The sequence below is a fragment of the Pezoporus wallicus genome, unplaced genomic scaffold, assembly GCF_028554395.1.
Source record: "Pezoporus wallicus isolate ANWC-B61680 ecotype Strahan unplaced genomic scaffold, APGP_CSIRO_Pwel_v1 scaffold_8004, whole genome shotgun sequence".
NCBI classification, from domain to species: Eukaryota; Metazoa; Chordata; class Aves; order Psittaciformes; family Psittacidae; genus Pezoporus; species Pezoporus wallicus.
In genome coordinates this window covers 221206-234845 of record NW_026639346.1, presented here as the reverse complement: position 1 = coordinate 234845, position 13640 = coordinate 221206, and the positions used below count along the sequence as shown (strand labels likewise).

The following is a 13640-nucleotide window of genomic DNA, read 5'->3' as shown; positions in this document are numbered from 1 at the left end:
TGTAGGAACTAAATGAAACAGAATAAAATACTGCATGGATTCACAAGACATAGATCGAGCCACACTTGACGTATCATTTTTTTTCTAAATATAACTGATTTTCTTGACGAAAACAATTTACTGGATCACATTTATTCGGTATTCAACATCGCCTTTAGTATTATGATGTCTTGAAGAAAATCATTAACTGAATTCAAGCATATTGGTTTGTATAGAACTGCTCAGGAGTTTGAGACTGGTTAAAAAAGAAAAAGAGCAGCATTGAAAAGGGTGATTCTATTAAGGACTGTGATATTAAAAGAAGCCAAATACTTATTTAATGCAGTGAAATTAATTTGTGCAAAGTGAAAAGTCATTGCACTTAGGTACTAATAACAAGAATTTTTGCTATAAAGTGGGAAATAATTAGTTGAAAATGTTTAAAGGATGACTTCATGTAAACAGAATGAGATGGTAACAAAACAGTAAATGAGATCTTGGGATATGTCAGTGAGGTATTTGGCAGCTATTGGGAAGAATTAATAGTTTTGTACATCCCTAACTTTGCCTGAAATACCATTAGCAATTCTGATTGGTTATTTGCAGGAGGGTAAAGGACTCCGGTACAGAAGAGGATTGCTGGCACAAGCAGGATAGCAGAGATACGGTGGGAGTAGGCTTGAAAAAATTTACTCTTGGTAAAGCCAAAAGAAGACTGGGAGGGAATACTGTAACTCAACATGGGGAGTGAGAAGAGCCACTTACATGGTATAGAGTATCTGGAATAAGAACAAATGGGTATAAAATAGTGCTATAAAATTGGAAATTAAAAGGAAATTCCTAACTATTGGGTAAGTTAATAAAATGAAAAGCTTCCCATTTATAATGATAGACGTAAAGATCCAAATCCTAATTGCTTTTAAAATCCAGCTTGGTAAATTAATGACAGGAGATTTGGTATCAATGATAAGAGGGCATGTGCCTCACAAGGTATTGCTTTCTTGCTTTCCCATCCTCCAGTAATAAGCATACGTATCTTCTGCTTTCACAAGCTGCTGTGATAACTGGGGACATGAGAACTGCCATCCTGGATCAGACCTCCAGTTCACTTCATTTAGTAGTTTGATTTTGGCAACAGCATCAAGCCAAAGCTTCAGAAGAAGTGCAAAACTGCGAAAGAAGGCAGAGATTTTACTCCTGCTCGGCACAAAGAGACTGGTGGGTCTCCTGAGATACAAGAATTTCTGTCCCTTTTAAAAGTCTGTATATGAATTTATCTGATGTGAGTATGGATTTTCTAACTGATTTTATAAACAGGCAAACTCTTCCAGATTCTGCTGAAATCTTCACCCCATTATAACTTGAAGTAATTAACTGTAATATGTGAATTTTCAGCTTTTCATTTCATGGACTGCCACTTTGCTTCTTCATTAGGAGAGAGCATAAGTGGCATGCCTTCTTTCCACTTATTGGAGATCTTGGCTGCTCAATGGCTTCGTTAGCAGCACTCCAAATAGTTCTACTCTTTCTATGCTCCTTTCAGCTGGAAGGTTTTCCATTCTTCCAATACAATTTTTATTGCCTTTCTTGGAATGCCTTTTTGTTACTGCATAGTTTTTGAAATGGTGTGACCAAAAACGAACAGTGAAGAGTTGTTATTCAGCCCACTGGAAAAAAAACCACAACTGTTTTCTGCTTTTATCTACCCTTTCTGGGTATGTTTTTTTTTTTTTTTGTCACTGTATTTTGTACCAGTAGTTCTGGGCTGTGTTCTTGAAAATTGTAGTTGAAAGAGATGTTAAATTCTTAAACCAGAATAATGAAAAATGACAGGTAAGGTACATAGATCCAAGATAAACTCCCACATCATTTATACTGACTGCCATGGTAATATGGTTATTCTGGAAAATCTGTATTTTGACTATTTTTAAAAATCAGGATGATAGCATAGCATAGTATATTTATTTTACTGGTCATGTAACAGAGCTGCTCTTCTACAATAACGTTTGTGCATATGGGAAAAATCTATGGCAAACGATTCTCTTGAGTAGTGATTGACACCTCTATGCTTTTATTTAAGTTTTTCCCTTCACTTGAAAGGTAAGAAGACTCCAGATCAAAATGCTGATTTAAATAATTTTAATGGAAAAACATTACAAACCTCCCATCTGAAAGAGTAAAGTTTCACATGATGTTCAGCCTGTGTACTATTCAAATAAGAAACTAAAAAAAAGTCGAGTGTTTCTGTTTAGAACCACTAGATGTCAGGCAGAGCAAAGAATTCACCCTGTCTGATTTGTGGTGAATCTCATCCTGATGTAAGGGATTACTGCAAAGCCTCTAAGTCTCCTTGAGGAAGAGAAGAGGGAACAAGCGCACAGCCCTTGGACTGCCTTTCTCTGCAGGACTGTCTGTCACATCTATTGCTCAGTCATTCTCTGCACTTCCCTGTATGGTGAGCTCTGCCCTTGCTAGTGTAAATGCATCTTCTGGACAAAAGTACTCTACTGAGGCTTTAAACCTCACTGATTTGGTGCAGCTTTTAGATGCAAAATTTTTGGTGTGTGATAGATACCAGTGTTCTAGTGTCTAACAAATTCTGCACTGCTACTTGTCTCAACCAATTTCATGACATGAGGACAGATGGCCACTGCCCAGTCTCCAAGAGGGACTTCAAGAAGCCCACTTGCATAACAGGCCACATAGATAAATACGCAAAAAATGCCAGTCCAGGTTCCAGAAAACAAAGATGCAGGAGGGAAAAATGAGTGAAAAAGAAGAGAGGTGAAAAAGGGTGAAAGTTAAATGAGCAGAGCTGCTATTCTTTACAGTTTGCCATAAATCTGTGCTTCATTCTGTGATGTCAGCTGAAGGAGTGTTTAATCTTGGCAAAAGTAGCTAATTGGGTCAATGAATTACTACCCTCATGTTGGGTTACATCTGTTTACAGCCCTGACCTGTTAAGGGCAGGAAATCACAAGCCTTGTATTCCCTCATGCTTGACATGCTAGCTAGAATAGAGACACCATGTTATATCTGGAGCCCCCAGTATTTTAGTTCTAATGATATGGTGTTTATCATGAATTCTCCCAAAACCAATCATTCAAGGCATTCAAAATCGTCATAAATCTGATTTGCCATATAGTACAAACGTTCTGCATACTTTTTTTCAGAGCTGCTTTTCAATACAATAACAACTTACAACAGCAACTTCATAGTATGCCATTTCTGAATATTCTTATGCTGGATTTTCTAAATGACATGCTTTTAGTAAAATGCTCTCATAGATTTGCTAACCAAAGATGAAAATCTGCAAAATATTTACACAAGACCATCTTAATAATAAATTGTAGTAACAAATTCATTATAATTTAATTTATTGAAACAAAAATAACTTGTATTAAATTTTAAACTGAGCTCTTCAGAAGTTGAAACAGACAGGATTTTCATTAGCACATGATGAATTACTGTACCAAGCTGCTGTCTTTCTTTGTTCTTGCTCTCTCCAATCAAGGAATGGGATGAATCTAGGAAAAAAAAGTCTGGGTTTTGGAGGTTTTTTTTTTACACATTCCAAGTAATTCCCCAAGTTCTGTAAGAAAATATTTTACAAAGTGCAGAAACATCAGAAAAACAAAACCAGTATTTCAGGAAGGTGCATATAAATGAAATGAAGCCTCTGCACTTCAGACTTCAGCTTTCTCTGCATGAGTGAAAGCTGTGAAGCAGCAGAGCACAGATGCACAACTTTGTGTTGACACTTACCAGGCTGCTCCAAAGGGAAGCTAGATTTGCTGAACATGGTTAAGGAATATTAAAACAGGAGATGAGAAGGTATGCCATTTTGTTCACTGTTTCACCTGGCCTTTTTTTGCATTCCACAAAGTGCAAAATGGTGCATAGTGGGAGCTGAAGAAAGCAGGTCTTGCTGCTCCAGGCCTAGAAGAGAGGTCTGTGTGTAGGGAAGTCACGTCAGTTTTGTAAAAGGTTTAACAAGGGAACTTTGTAACGTGCTGCAAAGGATGATAGCATATCATACACATGAGCAGAAAACAACTCTTCCTGAAAGATATTACTTTGCATCTCCAGGGTGACTACTTTATCCAAGATGCAGAGCTTCAAGGCATGAGCCAGTGAAGTGAAAAACCACAGAAGGAATTATTGGTGCCATAGGATACTCACCGGCAGATAACAGAAAGGGCCATGTTGTGTTCCCAAATGCCTGCGGTTGTGGGACAGGTGGAAAAGAGTAAACACATCAGAAATGTCGTGCGAGGTCAGGTCAGTGTTCTGTTAAACCCAGTATTTTCTCACTGCCCTGCAGTGGAGACACTATTAAGTAAAAACATGTGAGCTGGCCACTTCTTTGGGTAACTCCCTTAACTTCCAAAGTTATTGTACTAAGGATGCTGGAGGTTTTGTTCTTCTTTATTGCTTTTGGTATCCGCTTTTAGGCATGCTCATGAATAGACATAAATCCTTTTTGAATCTGTTGATTCTGTTGCCTCCAACTGTGATATTCTCTGTCTGTATGTCCTGTGACAGCCCAGTTCCAACGTTCACTACCCACTTTGTAAAGCTGTACTCTCTTCTAACTAAACTCCCCATTTTAAAATAGCCTCCTAGTAGTTCATCCGTTTCCCCCTGTGTTTAGTGGTATTGGATATGGTGAATAGCAACTCTGCATTTACCTTATCCATTGCCTTCTCGATTTTGCTATTCATCATACAACTTCTGCAATTAAGAAGTCCCAGCATTTTTGTATCACCTCATAAGGCAGCTGTTTTATTTCATGTCCATTTCTCTGTACCTCTCTAAATTCCTGTATATCCTTCTTGAAATACAGGGGCCTGGACTGTCTACAGGACTCAGGTGTGTCTGTACAAAGGCCTTTGCCCAGCAGCAAAATTATGCCCTCTATTCTTCTTGTTCTGACTATCTTTCCTGCTGACAGCCAGCATCTTGCTGCCTTTCTGGGCCAATGCATTGAACCAATTATTTCAGGAAGCTGTCAGTGACAACTCTAGGATACTTTTCAGTGCTCATATCTTGTCTGTACTCTCATGGGCTCCATAACTTGTTGGTTGATTAGCGCAGATGAGCCAGGGAACTGGCCTGGGTCAGACTCAGGGGAAAGAAAACCTAAAATGTTTTGTATGTTCTTCTCTTTGTTAGATATACCAGATGCTTTCTGGCTGCAGCTGACAGTCTTGATCTTTGTTTTTCAAGGACTGTTAATCAAGGGCTCCTGGGGAAAGACTACAAGTCAACGTACTGCCTATATGCATCAATAGTGGCAAGGTTTGGCAGGTATAGATTCCAAGAGTGCAAATCTAGCATTTTCATAGCACCCTGGGGGACATCAGATTACTAAGAGAAAGTCTCTTCAAAAAGAAACAATTAAGACTGGAAAAGACATTAATAACTCTGTGAAACTCCACTGTGCTAGCAATTAGGGTTAACAAATTAGCTGATGTACCAGTATTCCCACTGTTTCCAAAAGAGTGTTTCAGGAACTGTAGCACATATTTTCCCCAAGACACCTTCGTCTTGCCTGAGAGCTGCTCAGATAAAGTGCAGACAAATAAACACACACACACACACAAATCAATACGAGAATGAAGGTGTTCACAGCTGAGCCTCCTTTAGGCTGCGCTGAACAGAAGACAAGAGGAACAAGTATATTCTTTATGTGAATAAATTGGATTATCATTATACCAATAGTGATTGGCTAATAATAGCAATAATAGCAATATTCTGCACCTGTAGCAAATATTAAGTGTTGTGCTCAACTGTTCGCTGGAGGATTTAACTACCTTGTACTTGTAGAGGAAACTTTGCCTGTATAAAACAAGCGCCACACGATGGCAGCATAATCCAATGAGACAAAAATTTTGGCTGCAGTTGCTGGGAAAGTGCAGTTTCCAGAAGACTATTTGTTACACAGCCACAGTACATCTGAAAATGAAGCGCTGGCAGCATTTGAATAGCTCTTTTGCACTGTGGAGGCTAAGTGGCACAGTGGGTTAGTACCGTAGTCTTTTTCTTCTGGAGACTCTGCCTTGCATCCTGGCTTAGCCCATAAATGAAAGCAAGTTGGGTGGTCTCATCCCAGTCCCCATTTGTGCATATCACAAAACCAACAGGCAATTTGGCATGGTCAGGAGTTGCTGCCCAAGAGAGGAGCAGGATTCAAATAGGAGAGGAACTGCAGGTCATGAGCAAGGTGAACTGGCAGCTCTGTGAAGGGAGGTTTGTGTCGCACCTGCTCAGAGTGGAAGACAGTCACCACCTGTCATCAGTGCTAATTCTCTTCTGAGTAACTTTGTGCTGTAGTTTATTCTCTGTGTGTGAAATCCAAGTCAGGTCTTTATTTTATCCTTCCCTATTGCTATTCATGCGAGTTTTGCAAGTGAAAGGAGACAGCAAGCACCACAGGATTCGGCCTGGTTTTATGTGCAGTTAAGATGAACAGCTTCGTTTAAGTTTTGTTTTGAAGAGAGGATAGCGTAAATCCTTAAACACACCGCAAGTATCTATAACACAGCACATAATAGTACAAAGCTACTATGTAGTAAGGGCAAACCCTCAGGGTCTGGATGGTGCATGAGCCATGACGCAAGCGTGTGTGTCAGCCCCATTGTACCAGCTCTCTAGAGCCTTGATCTCTCTGAAAATCTCTTGCTAATGTTTCCATCCAGGGGAACACTATTGTCCCTATTTTGTTGGTCATGACCAAAACACAGGAAGGCTGAATCATGCCTACATTTATGAAGGAGATCAAGAATACCGCTGAGACCTGCATCTGAGTTTATGAAGACCTGCTGCAGTGGAGTTCTTGGAGGAGAAGCTGTTAAGATGAAGAGAAAAGCCAAGAGAGAAAAGTGTGATAGATGAAGAGAGGAACATGGTACTGAAGAAAGTGGGAAACTGGTCAACACATTGAAATAAAAACCCCATGATGCAGGAAATGAACACAAGCTTAAGAACAAGTGTAATAGTAATAAGAGTGGAAACATACCAGATAAGAGTTGATGTTTACCATTTTCATCAAATGTCAGGAGTTCTGAAAATTGTTTAAAAAGCCAATCGTATAATGAAGAAAAAATATCTAAGCAACCAGAAAAAGCAGAAAAATGTACAAAGTCTGGAGAAAGGAAGTTGTAAAGAACAAAAAAAGCATTAATATAAAAATATACTGCTGAAAAATAGCTTTGAGGCAAGAACTTGTGAAGCTGTTCCAACTTCTGTAAATACAATTGGCTTTAAAGTGTGGAGATGTTATAGAAAAGCTGAAATATTTCATTTTGATAGTTTCCTAGCAAAGTAGTCCAGTGTTTAATTTCCAGTTCACTTTACAGCTGAGATTGTTTGAATTCAAGATAGAGTAAAAACGATCCAGAAGTGAGATCTGATTTTTCAAGAAGTGTAGAATAAAACATTTCATTATACCTGAGACTCTTTCTTATTATTTTTTTTTTTCCAAGCAATAAAGAAAAATTTCATGATGCCATGGAAGAATTATTCTTCCCAGTTTTTCAGTTTTCTTACTGAAGTGAAAAATCAATTATTTGTGCAGCCCTAGTTGTGTAATGAGGCATATCAAAGAAAAACTTTGAATAGGGATGCAAGTGCTCCTGTACTAAAATTTTGGAATTTTAGATACATCTGAGGATCTTACAGACATCTGAGGAACCAGGTGGGGGAAGAGAGGAAGAAAGGCTCACTGTGCAGGAGTATATCACCTGACTACATGTCCCTTTATTATCAGAAGGAATCTTGCCTCACTGGTGCTGTAAGTCTGGGTTTTCAGTTTGGCATGGAAGTGTACAAGTCTTCATCTTCCAGGGTCTTTCTCTGTCTTACTCCATGCTTCCAGGGTAAGCTGATCACTTTAGAAAGATGGCACAGAAATCCAGAGAGGGAGTGCTCTATTAGCTCATCTCAGATTTTTCCTCCTGTTGTGGGAAATGGCTGATCTCACCTGAAGCAAGTTGCTCATATGCTACTGATCACACTGGAAGCAAGATACATTTTTCTGTACAATTTCCATTATTACTTTATGAAATCAAGCTTGTGTTACAGTGTAAGTTGAAAAAAGAAAAATAAAAAAGCCCTAAATTTCTTATTAGTTGTGCCTGTGTTGGAACACACACATCACTTGTGAAAAATCCAGTCCTTCAGAAGTGAAGACAGAAATACTTTCCTATGCCAATAGTTGATTTTCCACATGCATGATCACTTTGCTTTACACTGGCCACACACTGTTACAGAGACATAAATTCTTGCCTGAGAATGGCATGACTGTTTTGTACCCCAGCTTCCAAATGGAAACTGCTGAAAAAGATTATTTATTATTCCATAAAGATTATGGAATACCAGTAATCTTTATTCTGCATGGGTGCACAGAAGAATAGCATGTCTAAGTGATACATTAACCCTCTTTCTTTAGCTCTTCCCATCATGATAGCAATTCTAGAAAAACAAAGATACTTACCTGGATTGAGTGAATGAATGTGTAGATAACTAGAAAACAATTGGGAACAGCTACACTTATGGACTTTGGAAAACCATGTCTTCTCTCTTTGGTTTTCTTTTTTTTTCCCCAAAAAACTGTTTGTACTGTATGTTGTTTTCACTTAAAATACCACAGATGAATTCACAGAGGTCATCATCCAGTGGTTTGTTGGCTTATGTTCAGGAAGGTAGGACTTGCCCTGCTGCATTCACCTGCTTCAACTGACACAGCTTTCCAGATGCAAGTGGTTCAGCTCATGCCTTCTATACTTTCTCGACCTCTGGGAAGACATTCACTTCCACTAGAGGACAGCTGCTAGGTGAAACTGCTGCTGAATAAACCCTGACACCATCACAAACCACTTCTGTGAGAAAAACAGTGGATTGTCTAGGACAGTGTACTGTAACTATGTAATGTGATGTTATGATGCTGTAATATCCCAGTCAATGGGGGTTTTGGACCATCTGCTTATACATCTGAAATGAAACTGCAGCTTTGTGGTAGCCGAACAAATGAAAATGTCAATTTTTTTTTTTTTTTAGTATTTTGCAGGTATCAGCATGAATTTATACACTTGAACTTGAATGAATGTAAGTAGATAAACACTGGTTCTTTTAATTTTTAATGTTCCCTCCCCCTCCCCGTTTGCTTATTGATTCTTGATTGTGAAAGTGTAAGCAGGTATTTGAAATGAGGAAGCATTGCTATATCAAATCCTTTCTGTAAAAATATCCCAGAATTCCTGAAATCTCATATTATGAGTTTGTCATCTCTCAGTTTGTGCAAAGCTTCTATTACAGAACCTTTGACAGAAATTCTAAATCACAAGAAAGCAGTAATGTAAAACTATTTTTATTGAAAATACATCTACAAAGTAATGTTTCTCAATCCACGCTGGGTGCACATCAATGCAGAACCAGTGAGGGATGGGGAAGGGAATCTTTCTATAATACCTGATTTCCATAACAAGCAAAGTTAGTATAAAAAAAGATCACATTCTTTGTGACACAATTCTTTTTTCTCAGCTGATGTCATAGAAAGACAGCCATTTACATTGTCTTTGCTGTGTATTTCCAAACAAAATCTTCACAAAAAATTAAATTGTTATTCCATAAATTCTACTGTTAATGTTTATACACACATTCTGAATACAGTATCTATATAAAAATATCTCTAATTACATATCAGAAAATGCCTGTCTATATCCTAGATTTGCATTCTGTTAGCAAAAAAAAAAAAAAAATCCCCCATTTTTGTTCTCTTTCAGTCAGAGATTCATTTAGAGCTTTGTTGGTTTGACTGCTCAATACTTTGTATTAAACCCTGCTCACTTCATTCACTGTAGAGTTCCTGCTCATATTGTCTGGGTTACTCAATTGGAGAAGATGGGCAGGAGCTTTCAGTCCTTAAAAAAATCAGTCTTGCCTGGGAAAAGATTTGCTTTTCAACCAGCATGCTGACATTTTCACAATAGTTATTGTACACCGTGTTTTTACTCATTTAGTGACAGAACTAACATATTGAATGCTTTTTTTTGTGGCAACAGGGACATTGCAAGGGAATCCTTCATTTCTGCCATCAGAAGTTTTGGGTAGGGAGCAATAGACAATCATTTTAATTAAAAAATCACTTAACACTATTGTGCCTGTTGATTAGTATTTTTTCATCCCCCCAGTTGTAACTTCATTATAAAACTTTCCACTTTAACCTCTATAATAATACAAGGCAAAAAGGAAGAAATACATGATTTATATTTCTAGAAAATAGCTTCATCAAAGAATAATCTTGAATTGAACAAAAAAATCCACAAGATTACAAGTGCATCGTTTCACTTTTTTCATTCCTTCCATATTTATTTCCTGAAAGAAACCTACAATATTGTGCTTTAAAATCCTCTCTAATCAAAATTTCAACATTTATTATAGTATTTACTATTTCACAATTTATATAGTTTTTCTATTAAAAAACACCTATTAATTTTACCTTCTAAGGGTATTATTTTTTCTTTTTGAGATGCGAGTGATAAACAAGGATTTCAAAATTTCACATTGAAACAGGGAGCCTTTTTCTCCAGATGGAAAAATGTAAATCCATCTAATAGCACTATAACTTACCAGTGGGGTGACCAAGCGTTTGGAAGTTTACCCATCAGAAATCCTCCTATTGGTCTCAGGGATCCAGATTTAGAATCTAATCCCTTTAGGATCTGAGCATCTCACCCGTTTGCCCCTTCTCCAGAAGGGCACTGCTTTTTATTCTTATAAGTGATTTTTAAGTAGATAATGGTATTGTTTTGTTTGGTTTTTTTTCTCCCAACAGGAGATGTTCTGTCTCTCTGTTTGGAGAAAACAGACATTTTCTGTCCCAGAATCAATACAGGCCATGGCCTTTCTCCTGCAAACACACACACAGATTGTTCACCTGGGTTGTGATGTTGAAATTAAGGGGGCAAATCAAGGTTGGAAGTACATATATATATATACATAAATGCTTGCAAGTCAGTAGGAGCTGACAAGGGTATTTTTTTGCCAAGATCAGCTGAGGCTAACGCAAAAATCTGTCTAAATGAAATAACTTTATCAAAAATATTTCAATTCAGCTGATAAAAGTGCTGATGTTGGGTATTTTTTTTAAATTTATGTATCTTTTTATCCTTTTAATTATCGTCCTTCTTTTTATTGTCCTGCTAGTATTTGAACAACTAAAGAACCAACCAAACAACAACCCAACAGATTAAAAGGGAAAAATACTGTTAATTTACTTAGCTGGATGCAGTAACCAAGTTAGAAGTATTGATTGTGTATGTTAGGAATTTTACAACTGGTATTTAAAAAAATAAAACCATTTTCAGGCTCTGTTAAGTGTTTTTACTTTCCAGTTCATTAAAAAAAAAAAAAAAAAAAAGGTGCAGAGGACTGAGCAAAATATTCAATGATTTTTATTCTTATTTTATTTAAAAGACAATCTCTCTTTTTTTTCTTATCCCCAGTTAGCACACGTCTAGCAGGATCCGTGTTGTTGCCTGTTAACTCTTTTTAAGTGGGAAGCCAACATACACCACGATCACTGCTAATTTGGAACATATTTTCATTAATTCTTTCTGATGCGAGCGTAAAGGGAAAAATCAAGGAATAAGTGAACTTGGTGAATTCAAGATAAAAATGGCTGGAAAAAGTATGTGTTTTCCACATTTGTAGTGTTGCACTCACACTTTCTCTACTTTACATCTTGGTTTCACTATCTAATGGTTTCTCACTCTCATTTTCTTGTGAGATCAGTTGGTATGGTTTCTTCATTTCATTCTCCTCTATCACAGAATTACCCATTTCAGCATCCCTGTTCTTCAGCTCATGTCGCGATAAGTGTTCAACAATTCCTGCTCCAATGGAATCTCCCAGGACATTGGTAGTGGTACGGAGGCGATCCCTAAGGAGAATCAGAAAGTTACGTTTGATTTCACCATTTGTTCACTGAAGCCTGCAGGCTAGCTCTTAAAATGGCCTTATATAGCTACCGATTCAGCTATTTTATGTATATTTATTTGACCTTTAATGCCATGATTTCTTCTATAGAAATTAACAAATATAATAGCATTTGGAGTCATAAAATGTGTTCATACTCTTGGCGACTTCACAGCAAGAAACAGCTGTGTGAGGAGTGCAACAAAAGGAACATATCTTGGAGTCATATCTGTACTCTGGTCTGAACATTTAAGCCAGTAAGTAGCTTTTAGGGTCATTTTTCTCCTGACCAGAAACTACGGTCAGTAATTGAGGGTGGAACTATGATGAAATTATTAAAATTGAACTAGAACAATTTAGCCCTCTTAAAGGGCCCTGTCCAGAAGATGTAGAAAGCAGCTTGACGAGTAACTGGCACTGCTACTCTGTGTCTACTTGCATAAGGCTGTGGGCATGTGGTTAGCTAATCATTTGAAGACATTAAGTTCTGGTAACAACATGGGCAACTTCTTGCAGGAACCACTTGAGAAGACCAAAGGGTAAAAGCCTTTAGAAATGCTAACTTGTAAATGCAGGGTGAAAGAGAGTTTGGAGGAAACCTTCTGCTTTTGATTTAGTCCCTGGACTTAAGGTGTTTCCCCATATACATACAAGTGTCAGTCTTCTGCAGAGGAATGGAAAATCTTGGGGGCAATACACTGTGGTAGCTGGATAAGAGAATTACACAACTGTTTTTCATTACCATGGGGTAGACATATGAACCTTCCCTAGATTAGTCAGCAGGGATGAAATGAACTGGGTTGGATCTGAACCAACTTTGAGCCTGATTGATGAAAGGCTGTTTTTTGCTAACTTAATTACAGTGTGTCTGGAACACCTTTCTTAGTACCTTAGAGATCCAGGTTTCTAAGTAACGCTTTTCATTAAGTAACACCCTCCACCATCTGCTCCAAGAAAATCCCTTAATTGCAAGAAATTGTGACTTTTTTTTTTTTTAACATTTCTTTCCAACAGCAAAAAGAAGTACACCATTGACTGCAGTATTGCCAGGATGTTCCTGGCAATTGCACTTCTAAATATGGTCCAAGACCTTAGTGACTCCATAAAAATACTTACAAGAACCAGTCCACTGCAATGATAAGAGTGATATCATCTGTAGGCAAACCTACTGATGTAAGTACAATGACCATGGTGACCAGTCCAGCTTGGGGAATGCCTGCAGCCCCAATACTGGCAGCTGTAGCTGTGATGCTGTGCAAAGAGACAGCAAAAGCAATTAATCAACTTCCGTAATAAAGTCTCCTTATCATCTGGCAAACATTAAAAACAGAAATGAAACAAGAAGGCATTTACTCAGTAGTAAATAAGAAGATGAGTCCAGTCTCTTATCTGAACACTGCACAGCTGCAGGGGAGTGTGGATCTTAATCCAAAAATTTTTACACCAAACCTTTATCCAGAAGCTTTGAAACATGGGGGTTTTTTTTAGGTGTTAAATCCCCTGCTGGATGCTAAGGGCCGGACAAAAACATTATAGCTACCTGCCCCCACCCACTGAGTAAACTCACACCACAAGCTCAAGCATGTTAAAAAACTAGCTGAGGAGGTAATTTTGTCCTGGCAGATCTAATGCAAGAACTTTTATTCTCTGTCCATCTCACTGTACATATACTTCATGCCAGG

The 13640-nt window shown here is 37.9% G+C and overlaps 1 protein-coding gene across 2 annotated transcripts in view; it reads right to left on the bottom strand.

Annotated features, from left to right (window-relative positions):
• Nucleotides 1-11444: 11444 nt before the first annotated feature.
• SLC1A3 (solute carrier family 1 member 3) overlaps nucleotides 11445-13640 on the bottom strand; it is a 59888-nt gene continuing 57692 nt past the window's right edge. For both annotated transcript variants that reach the window (XM_057414295.1, XM_057414296.1), the window contains exons 9-10: nucleotides 13075-13209; nucleotides 11445-11923 (exon numbers count right to left, since the gene is read on the bottom strand). In XM_057414295.1, the coding sequence (XP_057270278.1) occupies nucleotides 11719-11923; nucleotides 13075-13209 (340 nt within the window). In that variant the 3' untranslated portion in view covers nucleotides 11445-11718. The remainder of the gene's footprint in view (nucleotides 11924-13074; nucleotides 13210-13640) is intronic.